The sequence below is a fragment of the Sinohyriopsis cumingii genome, chromosome 5, assembly GCF_028554795.1.
Source record: "Sinohyriopsis cumingii isolate HCF-2022 chromosome 5, ASM2855479v2, whole genome shotgun sequence".
Taxonomy (NCBI): Eukaryota; Metazoa; Mollusca; class Bivalvia; order Unionida; family Unionidae; genus Sinohyriopsis; species Sinohyriopsis cumingii.
This window is the reverse complement of record NC_142965.1, coordinates 150,355,226-150,376,485: the sequence shown is the minus strand read 5'-3', so window position 1 is coordinate 150,376,485 and position 21,260 is coordinate 150,355,226. Positions and strand designations below refer to the sequence as shown.

General features: G+C 36.1%; 1 protein-coding gene across 4 annotated transcripts in view; it reads right to left on the bottom strand.

Annotated features, from left to right (window-relative positions):
- Positions 1-2,459: 2,459 nt before the first annotated feature.
- Positions 2,460-21,260, bottom strand: part of LOC149800451 (uncharacterized) — a 76,446-nt gene continuing 57,645 nt past the window's right edge. For 3 of the 4 annotated variants that reach the window (XM_089960073.1, XM_089960074.1, XM_089960072.1), the window contains 4 exons: positions 13,204-13,542; positions 9,657-9,992; positions 8,829-9,002; positions 2,460-5,159 (listed from right to left, as the gene is read on the bottom strand). In XM_089960073.1, the coding sequence (XP_089816199.1) occupies positions 4,963-5,159; positions 8,829-9,002; positions 9,657-9,992; positions 13,204-13,542 (1,046 nt within the window). In that variant the 3' untranslated portion in view covers positions 2,460-4,962. The remainder of the gene's footprint in view (positions 5,160-8,828; positions 9,003-9,656; positions 9,993-13,203; positions 13,543-21,260) is intronic. The other variant, XR_016421385.1, reaches the window with a different exon arrangement.

Genomic DNA, 21,260 nt, shown 5'->3' with positions numbered 1-21,260 from the left:
TTGTTGTGTATGCTTTGTTTCAGGGTGGATTTTACCGTATGAATAAGAGACCCAAGTGGGACTGCTCAAGCAGTAGGTTGTAGTCAATAAGATCCAAAGGAGTTTCACCTTCTAATTTTGTAAAATTAATCTGGCACTATTTTCAAAACAGTAAACAGCTGTTAGCCATGTGTAATTTTAAAATTATCTAATGACATCTTTGCATAAGTGGTATTAGTGGAAAGCGAGTTGCCAAGAAAATTGGTCAGCTAATTCTATATTACAGGTACAGATAAAATCTCTATGTGAACAGAAGTAATAATAATAATAATAATAATAATAATAATAATAACAATAATAACAATAATGAGGACTTTGTATAGCGCATCATTTTTAGAAGCTGTAAGCGCTTTACAACATTAGACAACACCTATAACAATAAAAACAATGATATTATTACAGAAAAAAAACACCATGAAATTAGAAAACATAAAAACATTCTGTAAATATTTAAGGTAGGCAACATTATTAGGTCTTTAAGTTTGGTCTTGCAGTCGAAATAAGTGAGTTTTAAGAGCACTCTTGAATGGGATCACTGTGTCTTTGTGTCTAAGTTCAGTGGGCAATTCATTCCATGTTGCTGGACCCTGGTATGCAAAAGAACGTTGTCCATACATATCACAGAGAACAAATTTTGTGTTTGATTCTGGACCGAATGGATAGCCAGTATAGGATACAGAGCAGCGGGGAGGTGTGCTCTGATCGTGATACTCGAAGTATGATCCGAGCAGCTGTGTTTTGAACTTTTTGAAGTTTCTGAAGTAGATATTGAGATGAACCAGACATAATTGAGTTACAATAGTCCAGTATTGAAAGTACTAATGAACATACAAGTGTTTTAGTGGCATCAACTGAAAGATATTTGCGAATGGAGCTGATGCGTCTCAGCTCAAGATATGCAGCCTTGCATCTGTTCATGACATGTTGGTGCAACGTGAGAGTACTGTCCAGAGTGACACCTAGGTTTCGTACTGACTGTGTGAATTTAATGTTGGTGTTACTGATATTTATTGCTTGAGGTAAAGGATGTGACTGAGAAAGTCTTTGTGTTGTGATCAGAATGGCCTCAGTTTTATCATCATTCATCTGCAGCTTGTTACATGTCATTCGTGATTTCACAATAGAAATACACCTCTTTACACCTTAGATGGTAGCATCAACTTCAGTTGGGTGGCTAGATTTGTATTTTTGGGTGTCGTCAGCGTACAATTGGTGAGACACTGGATGATGATCTATGACACTTGAGAGCGGCTGTGTGTACAGAATGAAGACAACAGGTCCAAGAACAGACCCCTGTGGTCATCAGTGTTATTTAGACCAGGATTGATATCAGATGATGAGGAAAGAAGGAGCAATGTTGGTTCAATGATCTTACCTTTAATTTGGCTTTATTTGCATGCTATTCACTTTGCAGAATACTTGGGCGTGTATCCACTATTTTGTTGTAGTAGATCCACGAAATTTAAATAGTCAGAAATAAAAGTTTTAGTTTTGGTTGTATGAAAGCATTTTGTCTTCAGCACTGCCCACTTTTATACCCTAAATTTTTTCTTCTTACGACAGCAGAAAACTGTAAAGTTGCAATCTTTGCGTTATATTCTGTATACGATGGAATTGTCAAGCGAATTATACAGAATCTATGTACAGTATGACACTATCAAAGAGTTCTGAATTTCAAAATCCACAGCACATCATACTGTTTTCATACTTTTAGTCCAAATATGAAATTCACATTCAACATACAAATCTTTTTCAGTTACTATACATGAAGCCCTAAATGAAAATGGCGTACCGCTGTCATCCAATATGACTAAGGCAGCAGCCATCTTGAAAATCTTTGTATCACTATGACTGTTTTATGTCCGTAATACAGACTGGGGGTTAAATATGGAAGATTGAAGATTACAGGTCAAATGAGACGGCTCCGGTGGCCTAGTGGTTAGAGCGTCCGCCTCGGAAGCGGGAGGTCGTGGGTTCGATCCGCGGCCGAGTCATACCAAAGACTTACAAAAATGGTACTAACAGCTACCTCGCTTGGCGCTCAGCATTAAGATGTTAGTGTTAGGACTGGTCAGCCTGGTGTCAGGATAATGTGACTGGGTGGGACATCGTGCTACGTGTCTGCGGTATGATGCCCCAGTGCTAGACATCACTAGCGATATGACTGAAAAATTGTTAAAGCTACGTTAAAAATCATAATCACACACACACACACACACAAGTCAAATGAGCATACGTTATCTCTAAACATAAAATACTTAAAATAATATAGCATCTAATATAATTCTGTCCAAATGTGTTGCATGTAACCTGACAATCTATTTTTGCAAACCAATAAATGTAAGTTGTGATGAAAATGCAGTGTAAGAACAAATAAAATATCATCAGGGTTTTGCAAATTAAGCACACAACCAGCAAAGTCTATGATATTTGTTTTTATTTCTCTTTTTTTGCGTACACTGCATTCAATATTATATTTATCCATTGCATGTAATAGTTATAAACAAACGGCTATAGTTTTTTATTCCTTGACACCAATGGGCCCTGATGAATTTGTGACATTCCTGTGTATAAATATACTTTGAGCATTGAGGATAATACAGGTTCTTGATTAACCCATTTTCCTCATGAGTCTGCATTGTTCATGGCAATTATGACTGGAAAATTTGCATGATGTTAGGCATGAATCTGCAGTGTGTATGGTTATTAGGTCTGGAAAACATGTATGATGTTAGACATGAATCTACAGTGTGCATGGTTATTAGGTCTGGAAAACATGTATGATGTTAGACATGAATCTACAGTGTGCATGGTTATTAGGTCTGGAAAACATGTATGATGTTAGACATGAATCTACAGTGTGCATGGTTATTAGGTCTGGAAAACTTGTATGATGTTAGACATGAATCTGCACTGTTCATGGCCATTAGGACGGCAAAACTTGTATGATGTTAGAAATGATAATGCACTGTTCATGGCTATGACCTGAAAACATGTAAAATGTTAGACATGAATCTGCACTTTTTGTGGCCATTATGACTTGAAAACTTGTATGATGTTAGACATTAATCTACACTGTGTGTGGCAATTATGACTGGAAAATTTGTATGATATATAAAAATGCACTGTTCATGGCCATGAACTGAAAACTTAGACATGATACTGCATTGCGTGTGGTCATTATGACTGGAAAACTTGTATGATGTTAGACATGAAGTCTGTACTGTGCATGGCTGTTATGACTGGAAAACTTGTATGATGTTAGACATTAAGTATGTACTGTGTATGGCTGTTATGACTGGAAAACTTGTATGATGTTAGACATTAATCTACACTGTGCATGGCTGTTATGACTGGAAAACATGTATGATGTTGGACATGAAGTCTGTACTGTGTTAGGCTGTTATGACTGGAAAACTTGTATGATGTTAGACATTAAGTCTGTACTGTGTTAGGCTGTTATGACTGGAAAACTTGTATGAATGTTAGACATGAAGTCTGTACTGTGTATGGCTGTTATGACTGGAAAACTTGTATGATGTTAGACATTAATCTACACTGTGCATGGTTATTAGGTCTGGAAAACTTGTATGATGTTAGACATGAATCTGCACTGTTCATGGCCATTAGGACGGCAAAACTTGTATGATGTTAGAAATGATAATGCACTGTTCATGGCTATGACCTGAAAACATGTAAAATGTTAGACATGAATCTGCACTTTTTGTGGCCATTATGACTTGAAAACTTGTATGATGTTAGACATTAATCTACACTGTGTGTGGCAATTATGACTGGAAAATTTGTATGATATATAAAAATGCACTGTTCATGGCCATGAACTGAAAACTTAGACATGATACTGCATTGCGTGTGGTCATTATGACTGGAAAACTTGTATGATGTTAGACATGAAGTCTGTACTGTGCATGGCTGTTATGACTGGAAAACTTGTATGATGTTAGACATTAAGTATGTACTGTGTATGGCTGTTATGACTGGAAAACTTGTATGTGCATGGCTGTTATGACTGGAAAACTTGTATGATGTTAGACATTAAGTCTGTACTGTGTATGGCTGTTATGACTGGAAAACTTGTATGTGCATGGCTGTTATGACTGGAAAACTTGTATGATGTTAGACATTAAGTCTGTACTGTGTATGGCTGTTATGACTGGAAAACTTGTATGATGTTAGACATTAATCTACACTGTGCATGGCTGTTATGACTGGAAAACTTATATGATGTTAGACATTAAGTCTGTACTGTGTTAGGCTGTTATGACTGGAAAACGTGTATCATGTTAGACATTAAGTCTGTACTGTGTATGGCTGTTATGACATTAAAATCACACTTATGTCTATAAGCGTCAATTATTCTTTGACATGTCATTGGTTCAGAAACAAACTGTGAATGCCCTCAAGAGATATGTTGAGACGATGACAAATATGAAAGTCTTGCTTTCATATGGTTAACAATAACATACAAACAGCGAAAACAGATATATGTTTTGCCCGAATGTGTAGTTTACAGTCTGTTGTCTATCAATGTGGTAATGAATATATGATTGAGTAGCCTCAACAGTCATCGCTTCAACATCCACTGAATTTCATTATTTTTCTAGTAGATGGAGAAATTGACTAAAACTCGCCCCGTCAGTATTAAGGAAAAAGCACCACAATACATTCATTAGTCTTGGTTTATAAGACAGATATCAGTTAATGGTTCCAATGCAACATTTTTATAAATCCAACATCTTGCACTGTCGAGGGTAAGCGTTGTATTCCTTCAGAAATGTTTGCAACTTTCAAAAATTCTCCAGCTGAAGTCTTTCATTTTAGAATCATCAGCATACATGATACGGTGCACTAGTATTTCGCCAGTAGCTTGTACTGTATTCCTGTTGCACGTAGAGGAGCCAATTAAGCTCCACCTATGTCGTAGCACCTGGACTGCTGCATGTCAAATGTGCACTGTCCATTACTGATGTACAATGTTCCCATTGGACAATGCTGGACCACTTCTTCACCTTGGACGCACCATATGTATTTGTTGCATATGAAAGGGTGTGGAAAGAATACTCCGTTTCGATTAGGTTTGCACGGGTGAACAGGGTCAACTGCAGAAAAAAAATTGTATCGATTAAGACAGAAGTCACATCAATCCATTATATAGTTTTAAAGTAATTTGTATAGATTAAGGCAGAAGTCTCGTCAATCCATTATGCTGTTTTCAAACACGTGAACAAACACATTGCTCCCATCATTTTACGGCAAGTGAATTAGTACGTGATATCTGAGTTCTAAATGCTTCGATTAATATCTTGTACTAATTTTTGATAATGGTATGAGCTTTAATATTTATATGTAACAGTGAATATATATATATATATATATATATATATATATATATATATATATATATATATATATATATGCACTATATGTTCTTGCTTCATTCAGTCGGGATGAAAACTCTGCCTTAACGATCGCAACAATAGCTAGTTCAAAAACTTATCCGTTCCACATCGAATCGAACACTACACCTTTATCCATTATATTTTAAATCGAACACATCCTGTATCCTTTACACATTAAACTGAACACTACACTGCCTGTATCCATTACATATTAAATCGATCATTACACTTCCTGTATCCATTACACATTAAATTGAACACTAGCTTCCTGTATCTATTACACATTAAATCAAACATTGCACTTCCTGTATCCATTACACTTTAAATCAAACACTGCACTTCCTGTATCCATTACACTTTAAATCAAACACTAAACTTCCTGTATCCATTACACATTAAATCAAACACTGCACTTCCTGTATCCATTACACATTAAATTGAACACTACACTTCCTGTATCACACCTCCAAAACATAATACAGTATACGTACAATTCGCTACTACTTTGCATCTTGAATGTAGAGATTAAAATAAGTTTTGATTTTTATCATTTTTTTAATTTAAACTGCTACTTATAAAGAGGGCAATATCAATGCAAATGGACTGATCAAGGGGTTTGTCCTTACCCACTGCATTGATATGTCAGAAGCCTTCAGCCAGGCCTGTATCAATGGATATAGACTGATCAAGGGGTTTGGTCTTATCCACTGCATTGATAAGCCTTCAGCCAGGCCTGTATCAATGGATATAGACTGATCAAAGGGTTTGGCCTTATCCACTGCATTGATAAGCCTTCAGCCAGGCCTGTATCAATGGATATAGACTGCTCTAGGGGCTTGGCCTTATCCACTGCACTGATATGTCAGAAGCCTTCAGCCATGGCTGTATGAATGGATATAGATTGATCAATGGGTTTGGCCTTATCCACTGCATTGATATGTCAGAAGCCTTCAGCCAGGCCTGTATCAATGGATATAGACTGATCAAGGGGTTTGGCCTTATCCACTGCATTTATATGTCAGAAGCCTTCAGCCAGGCCTGTATCAATGGATATAGACTGATCAAGGGGTTTGGCCTTATCCGCTGCATTGATATGTCAGAAGCCTTCAGCTAGGCCTGTATCAATGGATATAGACTGATCAAGGGGTTTGGCCTTATCCACTGCATTGATATGTCAGAAGCCTTCAGCCAGGCCTGTATCAATGGATATAGACTGCTCTAGGGGCTTGGCCTTATCCACTGCACTGATATGTCAGAAGCCTTCAGCCAGGCCTGTATCAATGGATATAGACTGATCAACGGATTTGGCCTTATCCACTGTATTGATATGTCAGAAGCCTTCAGCCAGGCCTGTATCAATGGATATAGACTGCTCTATGGGCTTGGCCTTATCCACTGCATTGATATGTAGAAGCCTTCAGCCAGGGCTGTATCAATGGATATAGACTGATCAAGGAGTTTGGCCTTATCCACTGCATTGATATGTCAGAAGCCTTCAGCCAGGCCTGTATCAATGGATATAGACTGATCAAGGGGTTTGGCCTCATCCACTGCATTGATATGTCAGAAGCCTTCAGCCAGGGCTGTATCAATGGATATAGACTGCTCTATGCACTTGGCCTTATCCACTGTATTGATATGTCAGAAGCCTTCAGCCAGGCCTGTATCAATGGATATAGACTGATCAAGGGGCTTGGCCTTATCCACTGCATTGATAAGCCTTCAACAAGGTCTGTAACAATGGATATAGACTGATCAAGAGGCTTGGCCTTATCCTCTGCATTGATATGTCAGAAGCCTTCAGCCAGGGCTGTATCAATGGATACAGACTGCTCTATGGGCTTGGCCTTATCCACTGCATTGATGTCAGAAGCCTTCAGCCAGGGCTGTATCAATGGATATAGACTGCTATAGGGGCTTGGCCTTATCCACTGCATTGATATGTCAGAAGCCTTCAGCCAGGCCTGTATCAATGGATATATACTGATCAAGGGGTTTGGCCTTATCCACTGCATTGATATGTCAGAAGCCTTCAGCCAGGTCTGTATCAATGAATATAGACTGATCAAGGGGTTTGGCCTCATCCACTGCATTGATAAGCCTTCAGCCAGGCCTGTATCAATGGATATAGACTGATCAAGGGGCTTGGCCTTATCCACTGCATGGATATGTCAGAAGCCTTCAGCCAGGGCTGTATCAATGGATATAGACTGCTCTAGGGGCTTGGCCTTATCCACTGCATTGATATGTCAGAAGCCTTCAGCCAGGGCTGTATGAATGGATATAGACTGCTATAGGGGCTTGGCCTTATCCACTGCATTGATATGTCAGAAGCCTTCAGCCAGGCCTGTATCAATGGATATAGACTGCTCTAAGGGCTTGGCCTTATCCACTGCATTGATATGTCAGAAGCCTTCAGCCAGGCCTGTATCAATGGATATAGACTGCTCTAAGGGCTTGGCCTTATCCACTGCATTGATATGTCAGAAGCCTTCAGCCAGGCCTGTATCAATGGATATAGACTGCTCTAAGGGCTTGGCCTTATCCACTGTATCCTGGTCATGTCCCGACAGCAGAAAATTTCTAAAACGTCATATCCCTATTGTACGAGTCATTAAAACCATTGTATCTCTTAATATTCATAATATGTAAGTGAAATAAACTGAATTATATTCAGGGAAACTGCACTTTACAAATGCACAAATGCAAATTTCTGTTCTAGTGACGTTTCATCGCATCAACTTATTCATATCTTGTCTCTGTACCTGTTACAAACAGATTGTATGTCAAACTGCGTTGTCCGCTAAGGTAATATTGACATTTTGTATGTCAAATTGCGTTGTCCGCTAAGGTAATATTGCCATTTTGTTCCAAATCAGCTGAAAGAACTGTCTTGATATGGCACAGTAATAACTTCTTAACGTTAATGCATGAAATACGTCATAACAAGGTTATATCCATCACATAGAAATAAAACACGGTGTATTAGGTATTCAACGCTCTTTTTGTCCAAATCATTACACCATTACAAACATCATCAATTTCATCACAGAGACACATAAAGAATGTGGCCCGTTTCAAATCAACGGAAACTATGGACACATTCAAGTTGCATTACATAATGTTTACAAGAAGAGTTATTATCGAGCACTTTTTAATTGTTATAATTTATTTATAGATATGCTCATGTAAAACAGAGAATGTAATTATAGTTGCTGACGTTGAACTCCCGAATTTGAATGGATTGAACCATGTTTATGGATTAGCGTGTGTTGCAGAGAGCTTGGTTGTGATATTATCTAGCTTACAGATCGTTGGAAAATTCATGTCAACATTGTGTTGGCCATGTCACGGATCAACTCTACATACCAAGAGTTTCTGTAGATTCTGGTGTGTCACATCGTCCTGTCGCTTGATTGAAACAAAGTCCCTGGCTGCATTTCTGTACGTACATTCTTGTCCCCTCTATGCAGTGCACATACTTTCGGCAGTCGTGTGGATGGGCCACTAGCTTGTTGTCATTATTCCCAGCACAGAAATTTCCTTAAAGGGATTATAACAACACTGATCATCAATTAAATCTAACATTTTGTGAAAATATTCAAGTAAAAGTCATATTTGCGTCGAACGAAAGAAAGGTTATTTGAGAAATAAAGGCATTAATTATACCAGTATATAACTAACCTGATAATTCCCCCATGTGGTAAAAGTTTTAGAAAGATGTCTTTGATTAAGGCCGGTCTTTTAAGTGCTCTTCTCCTAAAAACACATTTACTTTGCGATATGGATCTATTATTCATGTTATAGGAAGAAAAAAAAACAACCATATTCCCGTCCTTTTTTGTATATAATTTTCTTGGCTGCCACAAAATAAACGATAATCTATTTTATGTACTAACATGTATTACACGAATGGCAATACGACTCACTGTGGTTATGGACAAGTTATAATGGACATGATTGCAATCGATGTACTAAATTTGATACGAGTGGAATCAGTCGTGCCAATAAGTAACATATTTTGTGGTTTGAAGGACATATCTTTGTATTAATTTCTCAAACATGTAAATAAACAAATGTTTAAAGTTATTGTCTCTCGACAGCCTATAACTCACTGTATTGTCAACATGAATTACTTCTCATTTTTCAGTTCCTATTTTAAAAGCTTACTTACCTAATTTTAGTATCAATATTTACCTGGAATAACGTGAATTGTTTCCATGGATACCAAAGTGTGTCCAGAAGGTAATGTGTTTTTATTATCCACTTCACACTTAAGCTCCATGCCGTTTTGTTCCATGGATGGCAAGATGGTGAATGATCGTTCTACAATCTGTGAGCAGTTGAACTCTTCTTCTCTTAGAGTTTGATTGAATGGAAGAACCTGGAACTCTGTCTCGTTCTTGTATTTCACTTTCCACACCAAGTTGCCTTTAGGGTGGCCGACGTTTGCCTTACAGGAAAATAAACCTTGGGTAGGGTGATTTTCTATGACGTCGACAGGCGCAGATATAATAGGTGCCTCTGGTTTCACTGCAAAACCGAATTTGTATGTCTTTGCAATCATCAATTTAGGTATTTTATGTCTTTGCCATCATCAATTTAGATATTTTATGTCTTTGCCATCATCAATTTAGATATTTTATGTCTATTCCGTCATCAGTTTAGATATTTTATGTCTATTGCATCATCAGTTTAGATATTTTATGTCTTTGCCATCATCAATTTAGATATTTTATGTCTTTGCCATCATCAATTTAGATATTTTATGTCTATTGCATCATCAATTTAGATATTTTATGTCTATTCCGTCATCAGTTTAGATATTTTATGTCTTTGCCATCATCAATTTAGATATTTTATGTCTATTGCATCATCAATTTAGATATTTTATGTCTTTGCCATCATCAATTTAGATATTTTATGTCTTTGCCATCATCAATTTAGATATTTTATGTCTATTGCATCATCAATTTGGATATTTTATGTCTATTCCGTCATCAGTTTAGATATTTTATGTCTTTGCCATCATCAATTTAGATATTTTATGTCTTTGCCATCATCAATTTAGATATTTTATGTCTATTGCATCATCAATTTAGATATTTTATGTCTTTGCCATCATCAATTTAGATATTTTATGTCTTTGCTATCATCAATTTAGATATTTTATGTCTTTGCTATCATCAATTTAGATATTTTATGTCTATTGCATCATCAATTTAGATATTTTATGTCTTTGCCATCATCAATTTGGATATTTTATGTCTATTGCATCATCAATTTAGATATGTTATGTCTTTGCCATCATCAATTTAGATATTTTATGTCTATGGCTTCATCAATTTAGAAATTTTATGTCTTTGCCTTCATCAATTTAGGTATTTTATGTCATTGTCATCATCAATTTAGATATTTTATGTCTATTCCATCATCAATTTAGATATTTTATGTCTATGGCTTCATCAATTTAGATATTTTGTGTCTTTGCCATCATCAATTTAGATATTTTATGTCTATTCCGTCATCAGTTTAGATATTTTATGTCTTTGCCATCATCAATTTAGATATTTTATGTCTATTGCATCATCAATTTAGATATTTTATGTCTATTCCATCATCAATTTAGATATTTTATGTCTTTGCCATCATCAATTTAGATATTTTATGTCTATTGCATCATCAATTTAGATATTTTATGTCTTTGCCATCATCAATTTAGATATTTTATGTCTTTGCTATCATCAATTTAGATATTTTATGTCTTTGCCATCATCAATTTAGATATTTTATGTCTTTGCTATCATCAATTTAGATATTTTATGTCTTTGCCATCATCAATTTAGATATTTTATGTCTATTGCATCATCAATTTAGATATTTTATGTCTTTGCCATCATCAATTTGGATATTTTATGTCTATTGCATCATCAATTTAGATATGTTATGTCTTTGCCATCATCAATTTAGATATTTTATGTCTATGGCTTCATCAATTTAGATATTTTATGTCTTTGCCTTCATCAATTTAGGTATTTTATGTCATTGTTATCATCAATTTAGATATTTTATGTCTATTCCATCATCAATTTAGATATTTTATGTCTATGGCTTCATCAATTTAGATATTTTGTGTCTTTGCCATCATCAATTTAGATATTTTATGTCTATTCCGTCATCAGTTTAGATATTTTATGTCTTTGCCATCATCAATTTAGATATGTTATGTCTTTACCATCATCAATTTAGACAGTGTGTGTCTTTGCCATCATCAATTTAGATATTTTATGTCTATTCCGTCATCAGTTTAGATATTTTATGTCTTTGCCATCATCAATTTAGATATTTTGTGTCTTTGCCATCATCAATTTAGATATTTTATGTCTATTCCGTCATCAGTTTAGATATTTTATGTCTTTGCCATCATCTATTTAGATATTTTATGTCTATTGCATCATCAATTTAGATATTTTATGTCTATTCCGTCATCAGTTTAGATATTTTATGTCTTTGCCATCATCTATTTAGATATTTTATGTCTATTGCATCATCAATTTAGATATTTTATGTCTATTCCGTCATCAGTTTAGATATTTTATGTCTTTGCCATCATCTATTTAGATATTTTATGTCTATTCCATCATCAGTTTAGATATTTTGTCTTTGCCATCATCAATTTAGATATTTTATGTCTATGGCATCATCTATTTAGATATTTTATGTCTATTGCATCATCAATCTAAATATTTTATGTCTTTGCCATCATCTATTTAGATATTTTATGTCTATTCCATCATCAGTTTAGATATTTTATGTCTTTGCCATCATCAATTTAGATATTTTATGTCTATGGCATCATCTATTTAGATATTTTATGTCTATTGCATCATCAATCTAAATATTTTATGTCTTTGCCATCATCAATTTAGATATTTTATGTCTATTCCGTTATCAGTTTAGATATTTTATGTCTTTGCCATCATCAATTTAGATATTTTATGTCTATTGCATCATCAATTTAGATATGTTATGTCTTTACCATCATCAATTTAGACAGTGTGTGTCTTTGCCATCATCAATTTAGATATTTTATGTCTATGGCATCATCAATTTAGATATTTTCATTTAAGCTTATAGTATGAGTAAATTAGATGGTGTATGATGAATTAATAATACAGCTAGTTGGTAAATGTTACAGGACCAAAACAGAAAGAAACAAAACTGTTTCTCCTTCAATTCCTCACTTGAAAGGTATCAGAAGCAAATGTAAAATGTCTTTGGTGGTAAAATGTAAATATATTTAACTACTGAAACGAATTTTTCAAGCAGACACGTGGATATGGAGAAAAGGAGCACTTTTGCTATGGTGGGTATGCATTGACAGCCATATTTTTCTCATTTATCATATCTTTATGTTTTGTACAGGTACACGTGAAATTATATGAACATAACCCAAAAAAGGCAGCTTTCATGAGGAATTCTCAGGCAGAGTCAACACGAAAATAAAAGTGTGGAAATAAAATAGATGGCAGTGGGAGGGTAATGGTTACCAACTCCTCTCTGTTGTATAAGAATAATTGAGTGATTTAATGGGGTTTATTTCATAAATTTTAGTAATATCTATATTATATAGTTCACAGTGGCTTTTAATAATTTCTGTAAACCATGCATGTAAATCATTTTATTTATTTCTCAATGATAATGTAGAAGGTAACACTATTTTTTCTGACAGGGCAACCGTTACCTTTCAAGATAATTTCCCCTTCAGCTTCCGGAAGTTCAAAGGGAACATCCGCTGTGCACGTGTACCATCCCTCGTCTTCGCACGTGAGAACATAAATCCACAAGTTTACCTCCACCTCGTATCGGGTAGAAACTATGTCAGCAAATATCCTGTCTTTCATGAAGGTCTCATAAATTGCTGTCCCTACTTTCCTGTCTACAGTAAGGACCTTTGTTTTGTTTCCCTTTGGCCGAATTTTCCATATAGTGATATGGCTCCATTCTCCAAGATGTAGAAGACGACAGCGGATTGACGTTACTCCTTCTTTGAGGAATGCCACAGTACTGGTCATCGTCAAGGCTGTGGAAACATGGATGGCATTTTTTATATTATGTTGTATTTTGTGGTGGTTTTACATGACTTTATAATATTGGCTTCACGGCTATTTCATCATTCTGAATAGCATGACCACGGTATTATTTCTATATGAATATTATTGCACCTTTCGTATCGACCATTTGGTTTTTGGGGTGGGTGGGGTGGGATTGAGATAGGATTTTTTAAATTATTATTAAAAAGCTTGAAAAAACTACGCTTGTTTTGATTTGGGGACAAAAAAATAATTCTAAACCTTTCTTCGTTTCGAGAAAAGCGGGGAGCATATTATTTGCGTTTTCGCTGTTACACTTTAGTTTCCGTTCTTTAAAGACGTTTGACATTAAAAGATGAAACTAGGAATGCCTAGACATCACTATCAAAAGGTGTGTCATGTACCATATTTGGTTCCTACCTTCAAGGTCAAGGTCAAATTTCAATGTTTCAGAGCTGCCTAACTCCCCAAAGCGATTTTTAATAATATTTTAAGTGCCTTGCAGTGCTATAAGCTGGGACAAGATAGTCTTACCTTCAGAATCTATCCTTAACATCCACTTTCACTCGTTTACCGTTTGATGGCATGGGTGTTATCATAACAAAGCTCATTTTCCCTAAACTGTAAACATGCGCCGTGCTAAGATGATTGTCTTGAGGTTTTGATTTAATCTACTACTTTTTTGGTAGTTACGGTACAACTCATATTGTGTTTATTACACTTCATAAGTAGACCAGAATTTAAGTACGACACCAATTGTCTTGTATCTACTATACGTTTATAAGTAGACCAGAATTTAGGTACGATGCCAATCTTCGTGTATCTACTATACGTTTATAAGTAGACCAGAGTTTAGGAAAGATTCCAATCTTTATGTATCTACTATACGTTTATAAATAGACCAGAATTTAAATACGACACCAATCTTCATGTATCTACTATATGTTTATAAGTAGACTAGAATTTAGGTACGAAACCAATCTTCATGTATCTACGATACCAATCTTCATGTATCAACTATACATTTATAAATGGACCAGATTTTAAATACGAAATCAATCTTCATTTATCAACTATACGTTTATATAAAAAAACAGAATTTAAAAACGACACCAATCTTCATGTATCTGTTATACGTTTATAAGTAGACTAGAATTTAGGTACGTTACCAATTTTCATGTATCTAAGATACCACTCTTCATGTATAAACTATACGTTTATAAATAGACCAGAATTTAAATAAGACACCAATCTTCATGTATCTAATATACGTTTATAAGTAGACCAGAGTTTAGGTACGATACCAATCCTCATGTATCTACGATACCAATCTTCATGTATCAACTATACGTTTATAAATAGTCCAGAATTTAAATACGACACCAGTCTTCATGTATCTACTATACGTTTATAAATAGACCAGAATTTAGGTACTACACCAATCTTCATGTATCTACTATACGTCTTTAAGTAGACCAGAATTTAGGCACGATACCAATCTTCATGTATCTACGATACCAATCTTCATGTATCAACTATACTTTTATAAATAGACCACAATTTAGGTACGACACCAATCTTTATGTATCTACTATACGTTTATAAGCAGACCAGAATTTAGGGACGATACCAATCTTCATGTATCATCTATAAGTTTATAAGTAGACTAGAATTTAGGTACGATACCAATCTTCATGTATCTACTATACGTTTATAAGTAGACCAGAATTTAGGTACGACACCAATCTTTATGTATCTACTATACGTTTATTAAGTAGACCAGAATTTAGGTAGGGCTCAAAATGTCTTGTGTCTACTATTCATTTATAGGTTGACCAGACTTTAGGTAAGGCATAAATGGTTTTGTGTCTGCTGTACGTTTATAGGTTGACCAGAATTTAGTTAGAGCACCACACATATTGGGCGTACCACATATTTATAAGTAGGTCATATGTTAGATACGGAACAAATTGTCTTGTGTCTGCTACATATTTATAGGTAGACCAGAATTTGGGTAGGGAATAAATCGTCTTGTGTCTACTGTACATTCATAAAAAGGCCAGATTTAAGGTACGGCACAAAACATATTGGGTCTACCACATATTTATATGTAGGTCATGTTTTAGTTACGCGTCGTCATGAGTCTATTACATATTTATTGGTAGAGCAGATTTTAGGTACGGCATAAATCGTCTAAAAACAACACTTGTACTTTGATTTCCCACCTTTTGTGTTAGTGATGGTCTGGCTGTGACCAATTGTATGTTACCGACTTGATGACGTAGAGATATGAGTGCCTTTTGAACTACCGGCATGTACTGGAAAGCCCACCTTTGTTTGAATGCTAAATCGTCAGCACAACATTTCGGGTTTCCGCACGGATTCCCTCTTTTAACTTGTCTCTAGCGTATATTTGTTCAGAGCATTTTCATTTCTGCTCACTCAGTGAGCCATAAAATCATATAATGTAATTGTCTCAATTTTATCTTCATCTTTTGTGAGGAGGTGCAGATTTTACGAGTTTCGTCACTCTTTCCATTCCATTCTACAACTTTCAATTCATTCAAGGTTAACGGATGCATTTTTTTTATTATTTACAACTACATTTGAAGTTTTCTGTCACACTTTCCTTTCAGTTACTATTACTATAGTTTATTTTGAGATTATGGGATGGAACGTGTTAAACTGATATATCATCACTGGAAGTTTAATCATTTATCACATTGGGGGTCATATGTTAAAGGTCATGCTCAGGGCTCAGTAGTCTAAGTTTTCCGTCACACTGCTATTTCCGCTCTGTAACTTTAGAGTTATTTCAGAATTACAAGCCTTTGTGTACTTACAAATCATTGCTACAAAGTGTGCAATGTATGATATTTGTGGTCCTGTCTTCAATGACAAGGTCATGGATCAGTTAAAAAATAAAAAAAAAAATAAAAAAATAAAAAAAAGTTTTTCATCATATTTTCTGTTCAGGTTTGTTACTTTAGAAATGTATTAGATTACGTGATGAAATACATCGTCAGTAGCAGATTGTCGCATTTCACCTTTGGAAGTCTTATCCTCACGGTGAAGATTCAGTTTATTAAATCCTCAATAACAGTCTCCTTTTCACTCTCTAACTTTAGAGTTACTTGAGTTTTAAGGAGGAAGATTGATCTGTTTATAATCAGTAGTAAGTGTGGCCCTTGAGGGTCCCTGAACCGAGGTGGCGCAATGACTATCGGGCCAGGCTGCTACCAAAAGGGTGCGGGTTTGTCACCTAGCATAACCCTCGTCTTAATAAAAATTTCAGTTCGTAAGAAATATTTTTATTGACTATATCAGACAAATTTTATATTTACTATATCAGACAGTTGGTAAGAAATTCTGTATTTACTGTATCAGACAGTTCGTAAGAAATTTTGTATTGACTATATCAGACAGTTCGTAAGAAATTTTGTATTGACTATATCAGAGAGTTCGTAAGAAAGTTTTTATTGACTATATCAGACATTTTTTTTATTGACTATATCAGACAAATTTTGTATTGACTATGTCAGACAGTTCGTAAATAATTTGTATTGATAAATATCAGACAAATTTTGTATTGACTATATCAGACAGTTCGTAAGAAATTTTGTATTGACTGTATCAGAAAAAATTTGTTATTGACTATATCAGACAAATTTTTTATTGACTATATCAGACAGTTCCGTTCAACTCTCCCTGGACTGTCATGCTATTGTTTCCAACTGTTACATATATGTACACCGATGTCGGGCCTTTCTGCGCATGTAAGGTTTCCGTCACCAATATTGGCTCAAAACGCATACCTAATTCGACAGATTGACGAAAATAAAAAACCGTATTGCTTACCATTTGAAAAGTGGCAATTGTCAACAGAACATTCTGTTCAAAATAATACTAATTTTGGACATGCGGGATACCACACCAGTGTTTTCATGACTCGAGATATGATGGCTTCTTCTGCGATGGCTTTGAAAATGTGTAATGTTTATGCAACTGACTATGGAAATAAAATGCATTACTTTGGACCCTTTCTCTCAACACTTATAACGTATAATTTGTGGAAAAATTTCAGCAGATTTAGAACATATTAACATCCGGGAATTTCTTGAGAATCCGTTCGAGCAGCAAGTGGACATGTTTGATAGCAGGCGATAGGGTAGGTGTGGGACAACTTCTTGCAAAATTAAAAATTTTTGGTTTAAGCTGCAGTATCGTTCTAAGTTAAACATTACTATCTTTTAAAAAATGTATTTATTGGTATGATTCTAAAAGATAAATATTAAATAGGGTTTTCTTGGTTACAAGTTCAAGAGGATCAAAGAGTGGGTTTGAATGTTGATATTAAGAAATCAGATTTTCATAAGCATTTATAATAGAAATTTGTGGGTTTTTTTACACTTTATGAACATCACTTTCCTTATTAAAGAACGACCGTTTTTTATTGATATAAATTGGATTTTAGACCAAAACAACACATGATCCGATGTTTAGAGAAATGACGTATCGTTGCGCAGAATGACACGACGCGCAGAGCAGGCCGACACGGAAATAGTGTAGTGGGATACTTGGGAAAATACATTACACACCCGGCTTGGGAACTTTTAGCGACAAGGCTTTTCAGATCACCCTGGGAACGTTTAGCGACAATGGGGATTTGACATGGGGAATATTGGGCCTGTATACCGACAAGGGAAAGTTGGGTTGTTATACAGCGAAAATAGGAATTGAACAGGTGAGGTGACGTCACGGTACTGGACACCGGTAACAATGTGCCAAGGGTCTGACATGAATACGCTCTGCAGGTGGTAGAGACAAATACAGTATAGATATAGACATATAAAACACATGCATAGATTGACGAACATTAATATATCACACCTAAACTATAAAATCGACTTTAAAAAATTTTGAGGCAAGAGAATATGTTTTAGAAGCAAATCTAAAATATAAAATCGACTAAACATTTTTTAGGCAAGAGAATAAATATCTTTTTGAGACAGTGGAATGACCCTGAAAAGAGTCTTTGGATTTTTGTTAACACCATTCCGTAAACATAGAGGGCATCGCATAGGTCTTTTTCTCTTCCTCAAACTTCTTCTGACTTCTGGACCGTAGATGAGGATTCCCTTGTCCACATAGATTCTTCTTTTCCAAACGCTCGTATCGGTGATCCGGATGATTGTCCATGATGATATGACATACATGGGTATGTCCGTACGGAACAGCATTGTCGATACGAGGGTAGATGATTCAACGTTAGTCCACATCTTGTGACGAGAACAGGTGAAGGGAATGAAGTGAACCGCTGTTGTTTATAGTAGAAGAGCGGATCGAAACGGATTGAGCTTTTCACCAATCCCAATACACTTTACAAACGTTCAGTCACAGTACAAAGTCTGTCTTCCAATCTGAAGAGAGCTGACTGTGACGTCACATCCCCTATATAGATGCGCTAACGTCTGTGAGCGGTGAATCAATGCGACAGAGTTTCAAACATGACGGAAGCTAAGAAGACGATGAACTGGGGGTGCAATGGCCGTGGAGACGAGAAGCGATGGCATAGCAGCGGCTACCAAAGTCAACACAGTCCTACTTTCAGAAGAGACCGATTTTAATTGGGATTTAGTGGATTTTCTCTCTTCTTCGCAAGAATTTGTTCCGGTACCTGCACCTTTTCCACGTTCTCATTCTTTACCACACGTTAAGAATTTTAAACAGAGACAGAAAGAAGAATTGGAGACATTTTTACAGCAGCACAAAGAAGCAGAACAAGCTTTTCTCCTTCAACAGCAACAGCAAAAAGAACAGGCAAAATGAAGGAAACGACAGGAAGAAGAAGCAGCAGAGATGAAACAGGGTCTAGTGAACAGTGACGGCACTCTTAGACATTTTGGCAGAGTTAAAGAGTCTGAAACAAATGTATCAGACTTCTTTAATATGACCCAAGAGAAATAGACCTTCCCGAGCCAAACAGCCCAACCCTAATACTACACCTGAGATACCAACCCTAATGATTTCTACCAAATCATCATCGACAGGAGCAAGTCCAGAATTAGGCCTTGGCCGTGGCAAAGGCTTAAGGCAGTTAAAGTTGATTGCTTCCCGTTCCTGAGTTTGTTGCCTTTATATAAAAAACACCAACGGTCCTTTTTCAGGGCCAGTCACCTCTCTCGAAAAGAGATAGCATTCATTTTGCCAAAATCCATTAAAATTCAAAATCTCTTTTTTGCCCATTATGTACGTGTGTGAGTGAGTGCTTTAGTATAGGTCCATATTCTAAAAAATCAAAACCTAGAGACATTTGCGTTTTCTATCTGGTCTATTCTGGTACAAATTTTAAAATCCTATTCTCAACACTACACTTTAAAATGTTCATAGACTTCTTCTGTGTCTTTGTTCACTCTCTCTGTTGTTTTGAATTTCTTCACTTTCACAGGTTTTTCCTCCTCTTCGTCTTCACTTTCTCAACGTCTTCTTTTCTTCTCTTTTTTCTCTTTCTGGACGTGTCTGGGTTCTTCCTTTTTGGAAGGTACATCTCCTTCTTGTTCTGAACCCCCCTCTCTCTCTCTCTTGCTACTGTTGCTTTTAGGGCATTCTGAAGACCAATGTCCTTTCTCTTGACAATGATAACAGGTATCTGAGTTTTGTCTCTTCTGACACCTGTCCTGCTTTTCTGACGGTCTGGTCACTCTGTAGCCCAACGCCCTTTCTTCTTACAGATATAGCAAGTATCTTGACTTTTACCTCGCAATGAGGGAGAGTAGTCCGTCGGCTTGTCTGAAGGAAACTTTCATATGACACCTCGCAAAGCTCTGATCAGAAGTTTGATCTGTGTGGGCTCTCCCATCGTTCTGGTCGGTTTGAGAGTGAAATGAATGCTGGAAGGGAAGACACTGACCCTTTTATATAGGGAATACTCTGGTTTGACATGGATATAGGGACCCATGCCGTTTAAAATGTAATCATTTGACTTTTTGCAGTCATTATGAAACGATGGCATCATTTCGTGGACAAAGGGAACGAAAGTAAGAAGTAGAAAAGTGATTTATCGCCTCGCACAGTAGCTGAAGTCTTGGCTCAAATTCATGTCAGCAATTTCGAAGATGACACGGGTGAGCCAGAATCCAGACCCAAAGAGTCTACACTCAACCAAAGTTCACCACACAAACCAGTGAACCATCAAAAGCACTAACACATTCGAGAGACGGAAAAGCGCTCCTCTAGAAAATTTAGAACTACGGCTTTCATGTACACGATGAAGTTTAAAGATTTCAAGTACGAAGTACCACTGGAGAAAGCAGAGGGGTTCATCACCGAGGAGTGGGATTCTTTGCTAACCGCACTGAAACGGCAATATGAAGCCAAAGAAGATGATCGCTTGAGACTTTCCATTCATCACGACAGTTTGAAGTCCCCCGTTTGGAACTACTTTAGCAGCCCAGCAGAACTGACACCTTCCAAAGTCATCGACAAGATTCAACAAGTGCAACAATCCATCGACAAGTTTTACATCACCGATGGAAACGCGACATTGTTTATGACCCACGTGTATCTTCTCCATGGGGACAGGACGCAAAAAGGTGTTAATGCTGGACAAACTTCTCAGCACCAAAAATAGTCTCGTCCCAATTAACAACCCTCAAGACCAGATGTGTTTAGCCCGTGTTGTCGTGGTGGGACGAACGTATGCCGACAA